The 16,038-nt window shown below is 51.5% G+C and overlaps 3 protein-coding genes and 1 long non-coding RNA gene across 7 annotated transcripts; 3 read left to right on the top strand and 1 right to left on the bottom strand.

Annotated features, from left to right (window-relative positions):
* The first annotated feature begins 245 nt into the window (after positions 1-245).
* On the top strand, positions 246-7,357 carry TPP1 (tripeptidyl peptidase 1). 3 transcript variants are annotated; one of them, XM_054580589.1, is made up of 13 exons: positions 246-289; positions 405-476; positions 744-883; positions 2,361-2,511; positions 2,710-2,837; positions 2,985-3,163; positions 3,328-3,526; positions 3,672-3,860; positions 4,098-4,167; positions 4,600-4,720; positions 4,811-4,969; positions 5,127-5,252; positions 5,426-7,357. In XM_054580589.1, exons 1-13 carry the CDS (start codon positions 246-248, stop codon positions 5,564-5,566), a joined length of 1,719 nt encoding a protein of 572 aa, XP_054436564.1. In that variant the 3' UTR covers positions 5,567-7,357. The 3 variants fall into 3 exon arrangements, with proteins under 3 accessions (XP_054436564.1, XP_054436563.1, XP_054436562.1); XM_054580588.1 differs by having other exon boundaries at positions 250-476; positions 5,426-5,611; positions 6,846-7,357; XM_054580587.1 differs by having other exon boundaries at positions 250-476.
* Positions 7,358-7,909: 552 nt separating this feature from the next.
* On the top strand, positions 7,910-9,314 carry TAF10 (TATA-box binding protein associated factor 10). The gene is made up of 5 exons (XM_054580594.1): positions 7,910-8,154; positions 8,281-8,435; positions 8,665-8,729; positions 8,828-8,942; positions 9,129-9,314. Exons 1-5 carry the CDS (start codon positions 7,929-7,931, stop codon positions 9,216-9,218), a joined length of 651 nt encoding a protein of 216 aa, XP_054436569.1. The 5' UTR covers positions 7,910-7,928; the 3' UTR covers positions 9,219-9,314.
* Positions 9,302-16,038, bottom strand: ILK (integrin linked kinase). Of its 2 annotated transcripts, none has more exons than XM_054580591.1 (13): positions 15,913-16,038; positions 15,362-15,496; positions 11,949-12,114; positions 11,674-11,769; positions 11,370-11,466; positions 11,189-11,272; positions 11,004-11,089; positions 10,752-10,861; positions 10,512-10,639; positions 10,304-10,425; positions 10,103-10,202; positions 9,864-9,994; positions 9,302-9,689 (listed from the first exon to the last, which is right to left on the bottom strand). In XM_054580591.1, the coding sequence occupies exons 2-13, from the start codon at positions 15,448-15,450 to the stop codon at positions 9,540-9,542; spliced, it is 1,359 nt and encodes a 452-aa protein (XP_054436566.1). In that variant the 5' UTR covers positions 15,451-15,496; positions 15,913-16,038; the 3' UTR covers positions 9,302-9,539. The 2 variants fall into 2 exon arrangements, with proteins under 2 accessions (XP_054436566.1, XP_054436565.1); XM_054580590.1 differs by having other exon boundaries at positions 15,362-15,542; positions 15,913-16,002.
* On the top strand, positions 10,155-13,833 carry LOC129076410 (uncharacterized). The gene is made up of 3 exons (XR_008529747.1): positions 10,155-10,235; positions 10,803-10,872; positions 13,559-13,833. It is a non-coding gene; the product is annotated as an uncharacterized LOC129076410 (long non-coding RNA).

The following is a 16,038-nucleotide window of genomic DNA, read 5'->3' as shown; positions in this document are numbered from 1 at the left end:
CTGTGGGCCTCGAGGGCTTCCTTCTTAACCTCTCCGTCCCCTGTAGTGAGTCCTGGCTGGGCTCGGGCAGTGGGGAGGGAGCCCTGGGTTTACTCCAGGGCTTGGTCGGCCAGAGCGGGGAGAATCTAAGGGTCAGCCTCGCCCAGCATTTAGGACCGCCCACTTGAGGGAGGAGCCAGTACCGTCACTAGTTTCTAGGCTGACGGGTGGTAGTGGTGAACTGTAGGGTTCATGTGATCTGTCACATGACAGCAGATCTGCTGAGAGAGGGAATGGGACTGCGAGCCTGGTGAGAAATTAAGAGGCCTTGGGAAAAGGGGATCACGTTGGAGGGAATACATGTTGGAGGGTGGGCACAAAATGACAACCTCGCTTCCGCTGAAACCTGCCTGCCACCCCTGCAGCCTCCTAGGGCTCCTAGCCCTCTTCGTCGCGGGCAAATGCAGTTATACCCCGGAGCCCGACCAACAGCTGACGTGAGTTGATTTAGCACTGACCACCCCTTTCCCCATGCCCTGTCCTACACCCGCAGTCCTTGTCCTTCCTCACCCCTACACCCCCGGTCCTCGCTCCTCGCTCCGTAGTCTCCTCCCTAGGTTCCCAGGCTCAGTCGCCTATCATCTAATTCCTATGAGCCGCTTCTGCTGCTGGGATCCTACCCAAGTTCTCACCCACTAATCCTCAGTTTTCTGTCACTATTTCCCATTGCCACTCTAACAAAGGCCATGTTCCTTACTCCACAGGCTGCCACCAGGCTGGGTGTCCCTGGGCCGTGTGGACCCTGAGGAAGAGCTGAGTCTCACCTTTGCCCTAAGACAGCAGAACCTGGAAAAACTGTCCGAGCTGGTGCAGACTGTGTCGGATCCTGGCTCTCCTCAATACGGTGCCTGTTGGGCCTGGGGACAGGATGTGGGATGCAGTGCGGGGCTGGGCTGGCCCTGGGACAGTGCAGGTGATGTCAGGGTCTTGGTGCCTGTGGAGGAACTGATACCAGGAAGATGAATGGCAGTGGCTCTCGGCGAAGAGTTTGTGAATCAAAAAAGTGAACTGGAGCTAAACTGTCCAAAACTAATTTACTCTTTCCACCTGTGTTTGTCAGACTAGAAAACTAAAGGTGAATATGATTAAGAGCACAGGCTTTGTGATCAGATCTGGATTCAAATTATGACTCTGCTGCTTGCCAGCTACTGGGCAGATGTGGAGGCAGCATCTAGTACAGATGCTCCTTGACTTACAATAGGGGTTACATCCCAATAAACTCATCATAAGTTGAAAATATTGTTAAGTCAAAAATGCTTTTAATACGCCTAACCTACTGAACATCATAGCTTAGCCTAGCCTGCCTTAAATATGCTCAGAACACAATATCCAAAAATCTGGTAGAGCACCAGTTGTTTACTCTCCTGCTCATGTGCCTGACTGGGAGCTGTGGCTTCCTGCCACTGCCCAGCATCAGGAAAGAGTATCATAATTAAAAATTGAAAGTATGGTTTCTACTGAATGCATATTGGCCTTGCACCATTGTAGAGTCAAAAAATCGTAAGTCGGGGACTGTCTATATATAGATCTAGGTCCTCATCAGCTCAAGTTTCTCAAATCCACTCCCATTTCCTCCTCCACTCAGACACTAAGGCTGCCACTTCTCTGAATATAGCCTTTGTAGTAGTCCACTTCTCACCACCTCTTGTTGCCACCAACTCAGTTGTGTATCCTCTTACCTGGATGCTGCCCATCCCTGTGACTGTCCCTTCCCCTCCACCTTACTCTCCTCCACACTCAGCTCCAAAACAGTCAATGTTTTGCTTCAATAGTCAGGCTGGCTTGTGTCCTTTCCCTGCTTGCAGCCCTTCACAGTGTGCAGAAGACTGGGGGTGGGGGACAGTCTCAGATGCACCCAGAGGCAAGTACTAGTGTGCATGGCTCCAGGCAGGAAAACAGTGACTCGCCAAAACGTTGAGCTTGAAATCAACAAGTATGAAAATTTAAGCCCAATTAGATGTCATCTTATAATTGACTCTGAACGTTTTGAATACATTTATTGGAGATAAGCTTAAAATGGACAGTTTTAATTTATGAACTTCATTTGTCATGATCATGACCGTGCGTGCTGTGGTACAGCATTTGCAACCTAGTAGCCTTTAGGATAAATCCATGTTCCTGGCCCTGGCGTTCCAAGTCTCTTCAGCTTTTCTTCCCCTGACCCCCAAGTATAAGGTTGCACAGCCTTCCCTTTGCTAGAAAGTTTCTACTCACCTCTCAAGACTCTTCTCCATGCTCCTGATGTCTCCTTGCTGAGGTCCAAAAATGTAAACCTGGAAAAGCAATGAATGAAGGCAAGAGCCTCTACTGAATCCCTGCAGGAAAATACCTGACTCTAGAGGATGTGGCTGAACTGGTCCGGCCGTCACCATTGACCCTCCGCACCGTCCAAAAATGGCTCTTCGCAGCTGGAGTCCAGAACTGCCACTCAGTGACCACACAGGACTTTCTGACCTGCTGGATGAGTGTCCGGTGAGAGAGAATAAATGATTACCAATCATCTCATCAGGGAAACTAGCCACCCCAATGGGAGGGAGTGGAGAGCTTGCTGGGGGCTGTGGGAGGGAGCTAACGCATGGGGAGACAACTGTCTGTCCACTGATGCTCACACAGCCTCCTCTGCTCTGTTCCATGCTTTCTGACCTCTGTTCTTTGATCTCTGACCCCCAGACAGGCAGAGCTGCTGCTCTCTGGGTCTGAGTTTCATCGCTATGTGGGGGGACCTGCAGAGACCTATGTTGTAAGGTCCCCACATCCCTACCAGCTCCCGAAGGCCTTGGTCCCCCATGTGGACTTTGGTAACACCCAGTAGGGTTGGTGGGGTTGGGGCAGGCAGAGCCAGGGGCTGGAGCAGTTTAGATGCCATGGGGAAGGTGGGGGAGATCAGTAGAAAAGTGGGGGGTGGAGTCTAAAAGATCTCCTTAAACCTGATCTCCTTCCCACAGTGGGGGGGCTGCACCGCTTCCCCCCCACGTCATCCTTGAGGCAACGCCCTCAGCCACAGGTGGCAGGGACTGTTGGCTTTCACCTGGGGGTGACCCCATCCGTGATCCGTAAGCGATACAACTTGACAGCACAAGATGTGGGCTCTGGCACAACCAACAACAGCCAAGCCTGTGCCCAGGTGAGCCATACAGGAGCCCCGGGATCCTTGAAACCTCCCCAGAGAGCCTGACCAGCCAAGGGTGTGCTCTCATCCCCTATCCTGTGATCTGGGAGGGTGTTTCCTCTGTGACCCTTGGGGCTATGTCCTCTGACCCATGATACCTGTTCTGACCCCCTCTGTAGTTCCTGGAGCAGTACTTCCATGACTCAGACCTGGCTCAATTCATGCATCTCTTCGGTGGAAACTTTGCACATCAGGCGTCAGTAGCCCATGTGGTCGGACAGCAGGGCCGGGGCCGGGCCGGGATTGAAGCCAGCCTCGATGTGGAGTACCTGATGAGTGCTGGCGCCAACATCTCCACCTGGGTCTACAGTAACCCTGGTACTGCCCAGGGGACTGGTTTGGGGGGGAGGGGAAGGGATTGGTGTTGATCCTTGCTCCCCGAAGAGAATCCCATGAACCAGAAGGAGGTCCTGACAAACACGCAGATGACTGCTTGTGCCCCACCTCCCCACAAAAAATCTAGGCCGGCATGAGTCACAGGAACCCTTCCTGCAGTGGCTCCTGCTGCTCAGTAACGAGTCAGCCCTGCCACCTGTGCACACCGTGAGCTACGGAGATGACGAGGACTCCCTCAGCAGTGCTTACATCCAGAGGGTCAACAACGAGTTCATGAAGGCTGCTGCTCGGGGTCTTACCCTGCTCTTTGCCTCAGGTGACCTCCTGCTGGAAACTTAGATACTCCCGCACCCAACCTGGAGCTTTGACCCCACAGTGACCCCCTAATCCTGATCTGTGACTCATAATCTGAACTGAACAGGGACCACTGACCTGACCTCTAAACTCTGACTTCTCGCAGTAATGACTAAGTTGAATTTTCTCTCTGACAGCTGAACCTTTACACCAAGCTCTGACTGATTAATCTGAGTACTAAACTTGGTCTCTCTCCCAGGCGACAGTGGGGCTGGGTGTTGGTCGGTCTCTGGACGACACCAATTCCGTCCTAGCTTCCCAGCCTCTAGGTAAGTATCCCCGCTCACCCCTTATCTCTGACCACCAACCTTTCATCTGTGACCCCATGATCTGGAACCTTTGCCTTGACCCCACCAGGTGCCCCTATGGCTCAGCCTTAGCCTTATATGCCCTGGTTGCTGCACTTCCCTCTTCTTATAGGGCCCAGGCCCCAAGTGTCCTGAATAGGACACAGCTCCCAGTGTTTATCTTCCTCAGTCCCTAAGCATTTTAATGGAAGATTTGGCGGGTGTTCTGTAGAAAAAGTATGCCGTGACCTCAGGCCAAGCCTTCAGGGCTCAAAACCTTAGTCATCGCCACATACACGCTTCCCCACGGAGTCCAGCCCCGCCGGCAATGCCCAAGCCATACCCACCCATCCTCATACATTTTGTGGGGAGCCTTAGCACAGCTACAATCTGAGTGCTGTCTTCTGCCCTCAGTCCTTATGTCACCACGGTGGGAGGCACATCCTTCCAGAATCCTTTCCAAGTCACAAATGAGATTGTTGACTATATCAGTGGCGGCGGCTTCAGCAATGCGTTCCCACGGCCTTCATACCAGGTACGTGTATGTTTATGAGGCTGGACTGTGGGAGGGAGGAGTCAGGAATCCTATGTTCAGGAGACATACTCACTCAACAGTGCCTTTCAGGAGGAAGCTGTAGCCCATTTCCTGAGCTCCAGCCCCAACTTGCCACCATCCAGTTACTTCAATGCCAGTGGACGTGCCTACCCAGATGTGGCTGCACTCTCTGATGGCTATTGGGTGGTCAGCAACCACATTCCTATTCCATGGGTGTCTGGCACCTCGGTGAGAATCAGCCTGGCCTCGAACCTTCAGGAACTACCTTCAGCCTGTACCCTGAACCCCTGACTCCTCAGAGATCTTTGATCCTTTCAAACATCCCTCCCCCAAAAGTCCAGTCACTCTGAATCCCTAACCTCTACTTGCACCCTCACCCTTGCAGGCCTCTACTCCAGTGTTCGGAGGGATCCTGGCCCTGATAAATGAACACAGAATCCTCAGTGGCCACCCTCCTCTCGGCTTTCTGAACCCCAGGCTCTACCAGCAGCGCGGGGCTGGACTCTTTGATGTGAGTGTGAAAGGGAGGGGTGGAGACATTTTCAGAAGAGTTGGAGAATGCTAAGAAAATCTGAGAGCAGGTCTGATGGGGTATGATAGTCTCTGGGATGTGAATTCAGGGTGAGGGGGTGCTGTTAGCACTGGTATCAGCAGGCCCAGATCTGATGCCCACCTTATTCCTAGGTAACCCATGGCTGCCATGAGTCCTGTCTGAATGAAGAGGTGCAGGGACAGGGTTTCTGCTCTGGCCCTGGCTGGGATCCTGTGACAGGCTGGGGAACACCCAACTTCCCAGCTCTGCTGAAGACATTAATCAACCCATGACCCTTTCCTACTGGGAGAGTGGGCCTGTCCCTGGCCCCGCAGCTGGTAACTTGTTTCCTTGTTCTGCACTGTTGGAAGCCCTGCTAATCCTCACCTGCTGCAGACAAGCTTATCTCCCTAACACCTGAAATACTATGAGTGTGACTTGGTTCCCAGCCCTACCCTTTTCCATCATACTCAGGTCTCCCTACCCCCACCTCAGGTCCCTCTGCATATGCTATAACCAGTACTATTTGGGAGCATCCCCCTCCCCCACCCACTCCTTTCTCTTTGCAACCAGACTTCTCCAAAGGGTCGTCTACACTGTGTACATGATTTTACTTCATGTTTGCACCTCAATTCATTGCAATAGGACTTCTGCTCTCACTATTTTACTCTTTACTCCCCTGACTCAGAAACAATGGTCTCCCTGCCATTTCATCAAGTGCACACTTCCCAGTCTTTGCTTATTTCTGTCATAGTTGCCCACTCCCTCTCCTTCCTTAGCTTCTAGGGATTACGTTCTTTTCTGGCCATTCCATCTCCCTCTGCTTTCTCATTGAATCTTGGTGTATTTCATTACTGCAACCTCAGTCTTTTGCTCTTCCCATTCTACTCAGTCCCCTAGAACAAATCAGTTATTGTCATCCACAGCCATCACCATCTCACTAAATCAGACTTTTTATCCAACAGTGATGGATACCTCAAATGCAAGATGTGCAGTTCTCAACATTTCATCTCTCTCCTTTGCCATCCCAAACTATTCCCTTTTGTTTCTTCTTGGTAAACGATACTATGCTTCTAACCAAGTCAGAGAGCTAAGTGACATTCTAGACCCCCATTTCCTTCACTTCTCCCCTTCAATTAACAAGACCTACTGGCTTTACCTCTTAAAAATATCTTTATCAATCCACAAGCCCTGCCAATTTTATTTTCCATGTATATCTAAAACTCGTCTATATTCTCTTCATCTCCACTGCTACTACATTAGCTTAAAGCCATATTCTCTCTCCTCTGCATTGTAGGAGGCTCTTGGAAAAAAAAATGACCTTCTTCCTGCCCTTCCCTAAACTATCTTCCAGAGTAAAATGAAAATCTCATCAAGCCATTTACTTAAGACCCTTCACAAACTATTGTATAAAGTTCACGATTTTTATCATGACTCACAGACCTGATCCCTTCTTTGCTATTTGTTCCTTAGTAACAAATTGTTTATCATCCCCTGCTCTCCCTCCAAACATATTCTTTCACTTTTGCTCTTCCCACTACCCTGACTCCCCTTTGTTTGGTTGATTTCCAGGATTCTTTCCAGACTCAGCTCAGGAGCCACCTTCTCTTCTGAACCTTTTTGCTCCCTGAAGCTAGTTGATTTTGGTATGGCTCAAAATATCCTAGATTTTTGAAACCAAACCTGTTTGATTCTTGTTTCTAATACAAACTAGTGGAGCATCTTGGGCAACTAAGTTCATCTCCCTAAGCCTATTCCTCACTTGTTAAGTGGAGATGTCTATACCTCTCATAATAATCAGTGAACAATTAAGTGGAATAAAGGTAATGGAGTACCTGATACACAGAAGTAGGCTGCAGATGTTAATTCCCCCCCCCCTTTTTTTGCACTGCACACTCCGTGTCTACCTCTAGTATTGTAAATCCCACATAGTATTGAAATTGCCAGTTGATCTATTCGCCTCCTTTTCCAAGACCGTTGGTGCCTAGAGGACTAGAATTTTGTTTTACCTAACTTTGATTCCCAGGCCCCTAGCTCAGGATTAACAAATGGGAGTGAATAAATGTCTGCTACATTGAAAACTTTAGTCTTGCACTCACTGTGATTTTGCGTTATGTGTTGTTTACTCAAGCTGAAATAACGGTACATTCCTCCCCGTCTACAGCAGCACTGCGTGCACTTTCCTGTAGCCCTCACTTCTCCCGGCAGCTGGCAGGGAGGGAGCTAGAAAGCCTGCAGCGCGGCAGGCAAAAATCGGTGGTCCAGGGGTGTCGGGCTGTGAAGCCCAAAGCACAGTCTTTAGGAGTCAGGCTGAATGAAGGTCCCAGGCCCTTAGAAGACAGTCCTCGACATTTCAGGGTTCCCAGCCCGTCAGAAGAGCCTAGGAGTACAGCTGGGCGGGAGGTGGAACGTCCGTGGCCGGCGCGGTTCTCCGAGATTTGGTCTCCGCCTCTGGGACTGTGTCACCTAGCTTGGTATTAGGCACCAGGAGGTTGGAAGCCTAAGAGAAAGTGCGGTCAAAGCTTGGAGGCCGGCGGGGGTGGGGGGGGTGCTGAGGGGGCTGGAGAGAGCGCGAGGCGAGTGACGTCACCTGGTGTGTGCGTAACGCGAACGGAAGCGGAAGCGGCTCTGTTCGCCGCCTCTTCCACCGGCCTGATGAGCTGCAGCGGCTCCGGCGCGGACCCCGAGGCGGCGCCGGCCTGCGCCGCCTCGGCCCCGGGCCCGGCACCCGCGGTCTCGGCCCCTGCCGCGCTGCCCGCCGGCACCGCTGCAGAGAACAAGGCCAGCCCCGCGGGAACAGGAGGAGGGTCTGGAGGCGCGGCAGGGGGCACGGGACCCGCGGCGGCGCGGGCCGGGGAGCCGGCGGAGCGACGCGGGGCGGGTGAGGGCCGGGACGGGTGAGGGTGAGGGCTGGGCCCATCGGCGGGGAAGGCCAGAGGGTATGAGGCAGACCTAGCTGGGGCCCTGCGCCTTCTATCTGTGTGTCAGTTTTCTGGTTCTCCTCCAGCTCCGGTGTCAGCGGGCGGCGCGGCGCCCCCGGAGGGGGCCATGTCTAATGGGGTGTATGTGCTGCCGAGTGCGGCCAACGGAGACGTGAAGCCAGTGGTGTCCAGCACGCCTCTGGTGGACTTCCTGATGCAGCTGGAGGATTACACGCCTACGGTGGGCTTCCTGCCTGAACAAGGCTATTGCCTGTCATGCAAGCTTTCTGCCGCACCAGCCAGCGTCCTTTTCTTGTGTTTGCCCCCCTTCTAGCCCTTGTGATGTGCCCCTTCTGCACACCCAAACCGTGAACTTCTTGATAGCCAGGCCTGCCCTCCTGCCCTCACCCTCGCACTCTCCGCCCCGCGGGGCGGAAGGCAGACCCTGACAGTTGTCTAATTGATTTCAGATTCCAGATGCAGTGACTGGTTACTACCTGAACCGCGCTGGTTTTGAGGCCTCAGACCCTCGCATGTGAGTAAATTCTAAACAGGTTAGAGCCTTGGGTGTGTGTGTGGAGTTTGCTGTCCATCTCCTTATACCGGTTTTTGTTGGTTTTTTTTCCCCTCTAGAATTCGGCTCATCTCCCTAGCTGCCCAGAAATTCATCTCAGACATTGCCAACGATGCACTACAGCACTGCAAAATGAAGGGCACAGCCTCTGGCAGCTCCCGAAGCAAGAGCAAGGTGTGAGGGGAGGCTCATTGAATCAGTGATTACCTCCCACAGCAGTGGAGGCTTAAGTATCCTGAAACCCCTCTGGGGAAACTAAGCCCTAGGGTAACCAAAACCAACCAACCTATTCAGGGTCGCCCACCTGGGATTGAAATCAGGATTCCTGTGTTCAGCTGGTACTCTCCCCTTTTCCCTCAGGACCGGAAGTACACTCTAACCATGGAGGACTTGACCCCTGCCCTCAGCGAGTATGGCATCAATGTGAAGAAGCCGCATTATTTCACCTGAGCCACCCAACCTATATGTACTTTTCTGTCCTCTTGTCCCCACACCAGCCTGTTTTCATAATAAACTTTATTGTGACAGGCAGGGTCGATCCCTCCCATGCTGGGAGACACCGTGTGGCAAGTGACAAAGCTCTGAGCCCAGCCTCTTGGGGCCGCAGTGGTAGGGATGGGGGCAGGGAGCGGGCCCCATGGCTGGGGTAGTACCATGACTGGAGGTGGGCGTGGGGGGTGGGTGGGGGGCCACCAGAGGCCTGCTGCTTTGGGGAGGAGCACTCCCCTAACTGTCCCCACACCTCTGGAGTTTAGGCAAGTACTTCCAGCCCTACTTGTCCTGCATCTTCTCTAGGATAGGCACAATCATGTCAAACTTGGGCCGCTTAGCAGGGTCTTCATTCATGCAGATCTTCATGAGTTTACACACGTGGGGGGAAATGCCTGGTGGGATGGTAGGCCGAAGGCCTTCCAGTGCCACCTGTAAATGCATGGAAAAACAAGGTGGGGCTCAGAACTTGAGTCTTATGTAAGGAGAGGCCTTCAGACCTAAGGACAAGGTTACTGTATATTTGAACAAACATGGGAAAAGCCCAGCCCCTCTACAATTATTGTCACTACCACCGCCATTCCCCTGACACAAGTGTGGCCTCACCTTCATTCCAATCTCCATGTTGGAGAGATCAGCAAAGGGTACTTCCCGTGTTACCAGCTCCCACAGAAGCACTGCAAAACTCCACATGTCTGCTGAGCGTCTGTTTGTGTCTTCAGGCTTCTTCTGCAGAGCTGGAGGGACAGGACTTATCTGTTCCAGCTCCCTTTCCTGTCCTGTCTCTGCCTCCTTCCACTGCTACTGAGCTGGCCCTTCTCCACCTCCACTATGCCCTCACTCACCTTCAGGGGCCACCCAGGCAGGTGCATACATGCGCCCCGGGCACTGGAAGGAGAACTTGACGTCAGCCATGCTGATTCGAGCAGTCATGTCCTCATCAATCTGAGGAAGAGAAGACATGATATGTGGAAGGAGGTAAGTCCTATTCTAGATAGGGAATGGTGGTCTGGGGGACTGAGCCCAGAGTGAAGCTGTGACCTCACCATTACACTACGGCTATTGAGTGCATGTCGTGGGATGAGGGGCTCTAGTGTATGCAGGAAGGCCATGCCCCTTGCCATGTCCAGTGCAAACTTCACAGCCTGGCTCTGGTCCACGACAAAATCTAGGAGTGAAGGCAACAGTCAAATAGTTTGAAGAGGCTCACACACCCTCTCCCCGCTTCAGTGACATCTGGCATCCCCTACTCACTGGTGCCTTCATGTAGTACATTGTACAGGGATCCATATGGCATCCAGTGTGTGATGAGGGTGGGGTGAGGAGCAGGTGGAGACTGACAGAAACCTAGCACTGGGAGCACATTCGGATGCGAGAAAATCCTGGGAGAGGAAGAGAGTGTCCCAGGCTGAGACTCAGCATAAAACATCTCCCTCTTGGGTGCTAGCCAGGTTTCCTTGGAAGCAGCAGCTTCCGGCTTAGGCCTTGCCCCACCTGAGTCGGGGACACTCCTCATTGAAGTCCCTGCTCTTCCTTGTACTCCAGTCTCGAACCTTCAGCACCTTCACCACGATGTCATTGCCCTGCCAGCGGCCCTTCCACAGCTGAGGGACAGGTAAGGATTAGGAGGCTTTAACTAAGACTACCATTTTCATGCCCACTAACTGGAGGAGAAATTTAAAAGTGGTACAGAGCATATAGTCTGGGGGAGTTTGGGGAGGGAAGGGCACAAAAAGCAGAGATCACCTCTCCAGAATGATTCTCGTTGAGCTTCGCCAGGAAGTTGAGCTGTTTGAAGTCAATGCCGGAGTGTTTGTTGAGAGTCCCATTTCCTGAGAGAGTGAGCAGGTCAGATACCCAGCTTCCCCCTAACCCAGCCCAAAGAGCCCAGAATTATTCCCCATTACCATCCCTCCCCTCAACTGACTCACTGGGCCGAGTGCGGGTGGTCCCCTTCCAAAATGTGTCCTTGTATGGAATACGGTTCAGATTCTGGCCCATCTTCTCTGCCCGCTCTGGGGAAGGAGAACAAACAATCTTGGCCTCAATTGTGGTACAGAAGGAGGAGACAGGAGGGGACAAGAGGACAGAGCTGAGGGGTGGAGGACGGACCTCGGAGCAGCTCTCTCAGAGGTGCCTTGGCTTTGTCCACAGGCATTTCTCCATACTTATTGCAGATGCTGACAAGGGCCCCATTAGCCACCAGGTCCTAGAATAATAAAAAGGTGGTTGTGATGAGGGCCCCACTACCTCCTTCAGAGTCACAACCACCCATGAATGCAGATGCAGTACAAACCCTGTGGGTGTCATATACATGGCATTGCTCAGAGGATAGGTTCAGGATTCTAGACTTAACTTTACTAAGGCTCAGACCTGACTTCCCACCTATCCCAGGTCGTGGTGCCTAAGTACTTACCTCTGCCACCTGATCTTGACCCCAAAAACAGGCATAGTGCAGGGGCACATTCCCATGTTCATTCACTGCATTGATGTCAGCTTTGTACTGCAGCAGCTGATCCCCACAGCCAGGCAGACAGAAGAGAAAGAAGGTACAGTCAGTCCCAAAGGAGAGAAGGGTGTTGAGGCATGTGAGGAGGGAAAAGAGTACACGATTGCCCCAGTATGTTATAATGCCTATGACTGACTTCTAGGCATGTACATGATGTAGGAGGTGAAGGGGATTATATATACCTTCTGTACAATATCACGGTGTCCATGACTGGCTGCCAGGTGCAGGGGGGTGTCATCCCCACGGTTCATCACATTGATTCGTGCCCCCCGCATGATCAGCATCTCAACTATAGCAGAGCGGCCCTCTCGGCAGGCCCAGTGCAAGGGGGAGAAGCCATGATCGTCCCTTTGAAGGAAGGGGCAATGGTCATTTATCTGGAGGTGGAATGGGGGCAAAGGCCTTAGTACCGGAAAAACTGATAGTCCCTCTACATAGTCACCCGGGAAACCTTACCTCTCCAGGACTTTAATTCTCATTCTTGACAGCAACTCCCAAAGCTGTCCTATTCAGACCTTCCCCAAGCTTCAGTCTCAGCCCCCAACAAGTCCATTCGATTCATGGTTTTCACCACCATCTCCAACCAGTCTTTCTTCCTGGCCCGCCCTATCTCATTAAATGGTAGCATTCTTCATCTGGTGTCCTCTGCATCCCTTTTGCAACATCTGTTGGTCCTTTCTGTTTTCCACTGCATCTTGTACATCCCCCTACTACAGTACGTATCGCACTGGATTGTAGAAATTCATTAATGGGCTGTCTTGTCAGACTGTAAGCTTCTAGAGAGAATAGACTGACTGCAGGTGCAGGCGTTCGGTGCATGTTGAGGGTTGTGATCTTGGAGAAGCCAGGCCACAACTCAGGAGAGGGAGCAAACTTACTGTCTCTGGTACTGAAACTCAAATCTAAAAATGTAGTGGAATTAAAATGACGTTTTGGAATGGTTTGTAATGAAAAGCAGAAATGCTTTGATAAGTCATTACTGATGAGGCAGACAGCAAACTACCACGTAAAACAAGATTCCTTTACACAACCCGGGGCACAGAAAAGAATGGCTTTTGCAGAAATGAAATTGTACCTCACATTTTTTGGGGGGGGGGCAAGGACGTGTGTTTTACAAAGTAAAGGAAGTATACAAAAACCCCAAAACAACTGGGTGGGAGCAGGGCCTGCCTGACAGCCTGGGGCCATAAAAGGAAATTCCTTCCAGTCCAGGAGGCAGGTCCAAGGGGCGGAGCAGGGGGCGGTCTGTGGTTTGGGCAGATTTGCCTCCGGATGCCTTAGTGCTGTGGTCACTTCCTGTGTGGGAGCTCTAGATGGCCCTGGAGCTGATCAGGAGTCTGGCCATCGCAGGCCACCCAGATATCCCCCAATGAGGGAAGGGGGCATAGCCCTTAACTTAAATGATTTCCTTCCACAGCTGCTTCATCTGCTCATAGAGATAGCCAAAAGCTTTCCTGGAAAGTAGGGATCCTCCCCCTCTCCAAAGCAATTACCACCCCCTGCTTTTTACCTCCCAGCTCTTAAATTTGTGCCTTGGCTTAACAGTTTCCCCCCAGCCTGTGGCCCCAGGGCAGGTCAGAGCCTGAAGGCAAAAAGTGTGCGTAGGATTCTGCCCACTGTCTGAGCTGCCTGTCCCCTCAGGACCTAGTCTTTAATCCCAAAGAGGCCAGCAGGGAATTCATCCCCACCTCATATCCATTATATGGCCAGCTTGGTCCCCCAAAACCTATCCCTTCAAACCAACGAAGTCTTCCAGTTTCACTAATGCCACCCCTTCACCTTTTGGCAGCAGAGCCTAGTTATGACACCCACTGGACAACTTCACCTAAGCCTTTATAACACCACCAACAAAATAGTAACGATGCCCGCTATTGGAGCACCCTTTCAGGAGTTATATGAATAACGGAACAAGTGACTGGGAACTATGGAGAAGGAGTATAGAGCTTAATGGGAACCAATGAGCCCAATAAGAGCCTGGATGAAGATAACAGGTGATTCTTACCTCTCAAACCTAAAAACTAAACTCTGCCAACCTTAAAAAAATAAAGTTTAAAAATAAAAAAATTAAAATTCATTGTCCTGAGTCCACATCACTACTGCTTTTCTTGCCTTCCAGTCTCAGCCAACCTCGTTTACCCTGCCTTGAGGTCAGGCATTAAGTCTGATTCCCCACCTTTAGCACACCGCCTTCACTTTAGTAGAGTTCCTTAAATGAAGGAACCTAGTGTAATCTGGATTCTTGGCTGTTTTCCTCTAAAACAGCCCTCAAAGAGATCATCAAATATACCATTAAGTAATTGTAAATTCAATGGTTACCTTAAAGTGTTCAAGGTCTTTGATCTCTCAGGAGACCATACTACTGTTTGACCACTCCCCCTTCATTGAAACATTCACTTCTCTAAGCTTTACCAACATTTTCCTGTTTCTCCTGTAACTTCCAGTTATTCCTTTAAGTTTTACAGGTTTCTCATCTCCTCTCCTTCACACGCATATCTTCAGGTATCATCTATATGCTAATATCTCCCAAATTTGTGTCTCCAAGTCAGGCCTCTCTCCTGAAATCCAAATCGACATGACCAACAACCTAGTAAACATTTCTACTTCATTGTACTGTCACTTTAACATGCTTGGAGTGGAGCTCATCTTCCTTCAGTCTTGTCCATCTCTGTAAAAGGAACCAGCATCTGCTCAAGTACCCAAGCCAGAACCCTGGTCATTGTCTTTGACCTTCCTCACTTTCCACACCCAGGCTCACCACTTCTTTAGTTTTTAGTTCACAATTACAGTTTCCAATTATAGTTCAATATTATTTTGTATTAGTCTCAGCTGTACAGCATAGTGGTTGGACAATCACATACTTTACAAACTGTTCCCTCTGACATTTCCGCCAATTCTTTATCATAAAGATTTCAGGAATCTGATCTTTCTTTTTCACCCACCTGCATTCTAGTCCAAGCCACCACCACTTCTGGCATGAACTAGGCAATTGCCTCTCTTCACATCGCCACTTGTGCTTCAAAAAGCATCCAAGATAACACTTCACAAGTGAACAATCTCACATCACTACATGGCTTTAAACCCTGGTTCTTGAGTAAAAACCTTAATATAGCCTAAATATCCTTCTATGGTCTGGCTGACTCTTGCAGTCTTTTCCAGTCTCCTGTCGTTCTCCACTTGTATCGAATGCTTTAGCACAGAAGCCCAAAGAGGATTTTTATCCTCCAGCCATATGAGACTCTGGACAATTTCCAGGCACTCTCTGCTCTCTGTCTTGCCTCCTCCTCACCCATGCAGTTCACTTAGGCCAGAAAGCTCTCTGCAGCATCTGCCAATGAAACTCTTATTTAGCAGTCAAGATTCAGCTCAAACAAGCTTTTTCTGTGGTGCCTCTGTGCTACGACCACCACTACCACCCCCTCACCCCCGCCCCCAACACACACACACACACACACACACACACACACACGCACGCTGCGCTGGGCAGCCGTCACACTGGATAGGAAAGTCAGCCGCTCCCCCCATACGTGAGCACCTCCCATCATCGAAAGGAGAATGTCTGTGCCCTGCATCACACCCACCAGCCCCCTCAGCTCACCCCTGGTTGAGGTCATTCTCCGTGTTGTCCAGCCACAGGCGAACGGCAACGGCGTTGCCCTCCCGGCACTGAGTGAAAATGTCGTCCATAGCAGCGTCCCGGCCCTGAGTCCCCTAGACTGGGGAAGCCTGGGGACTGTGAAGGGATCCAGGGAACGGGAGTGAGCCCCAAACTTTGTCCCCTGCAGTGGAGAAGTGTTTGTTGGGATGAGGATGGGTGCTGCGTCCCCAAGTTAGTGGATGTCTGGAAAGGAGTTTGGGGCAACGGGATGATCCCCAACTGTGTGAGGGAAAGACAAGTCCAGGCGAGGTAGGGGGTAATTAAGAGGTAGTATCCAGTGAAGGGACGTCAGCGAGCAAGTACAGGAACCCAATCCGCTAGCAGAGCTGGGGGAGGGGGGAAGTTCAGGCGCCCGATTCCTTGGTGGAAGAGATAGGGGTCTTTCCCGGGGGTGGCCCTTGTTCCCATCTCCGAACTTAGGCTGAGTTAGGGGTGACGGGTTGGCAAGGTTCACACCTTGGGGGAGGGGGCAAAGGTTTTCCCGCACTCACCGGGACTCGAGCGGTAGGCGCCTTCTCCGGGGAACTCCCGTCCGGCCGCGCCCGCCTCCTGGCCCCACCCCTCGCTCTCTAGGGCCCGCGCGGGCCTCCCTTCCTCCGTCTTCCTTGCCCTTCTAG

The sequence above is a fragment of the Pteronotus mesoamericanus genome, unplaced genomic scaffold (genome assembly GCF_021234165.1).
Source record: "Pteronotus mesoamericanus isolate MK-2021 breed Mesoamerican mustached bat unplaced genomic scaffold, CSHL_Meso_final contig_591, whole genome shotgun sequence".
Taxonomy (NCBI): Eukaryota; Metazoa; Chordata; class Mammalia; order Chiroptera; family Mormoopidae; genus Pteronotus; species Pteronotus mesoamericanus.
Note: the sequence above shows the minus strand (reverse complement) of the source record. Positions and strands in the feature narration are given on the sequence as shown.

What these genes read in the sequence shown, in the direction of transcription:
- TAF10 (XM_054580594.1), top strand. Translation starts at nt 7,929, where the DNA reads ATGAGCTGCAGCGGCTCCGGCGCGGACCCCGAGGCGGCGCCGGCCTGC. An exon ending in TGGAGGATTACACGCCTACG is followed by an intron (nt 8,436 to 8,664) that starts GTGGGCTTCCTG and finishes AATTGATTTCAG; the next exon opens with ATTCCAGATGCAGTGACTGG. An exon ending in GCTCCCGAAGCAAGAGCAAG is followed by an intron (nt 8,943 to 9,128) that starts GTGTGAGGGGAG and finishes CTTTTCCCTCAG; the next exon opens with GACCGGAAGTACACTCTAAC.
- TPP1 (XM_054580588.1), top strand. Translation starts at nt 340, where the DNA reads ATGTTGGAGGGTGGGCACAAAATGACAACCTCGCTTCCGCTGAAACCT. An exon ending in GGTCCCCCATGTGGACTTTG is followed by an intron (nt 2,838 to 2,984) that starts GTAACACCCAGT and finishes TCCTTCCCACAG; the next exon opens with TGGGGGGGCTGCACCGCTTC. An exon ending in ACAGCCAAGCCTGTGCCCAG is followed by an intron (nt 3,164 to 3,327) that starts GTGAGCCATACA and finishes CCCCCTCTGTAG; the next exon opens with TTCCTGGAGCAGTACTTCCA.
- ILK (XM_054580591.1), bottom strand. Translation starts at nt 15,450, where the DNA reads ATGGACGACATTTTCACTCAGTGCCGGGAGGGCAACGCCGTTGCCGTT. An exon ending in GAGAATGACCTCAACCAGGG is followed by an intron (nt 12,115 to 15,361) that starts GTGAGCTGAGGG and finishes CTTCCTTCAAAG; the next exon opens with GGACGATCATGGCTTCTCCC. An exon ending in ACATGGAGATTGGAATGAAG is followed by an intron (nt 9,690 to 9,863) that starts GTGAGGCCACAC and finishes ATGCATTTACAG; the next exon opens with GTGGCACTGGAAGGCCTTCG.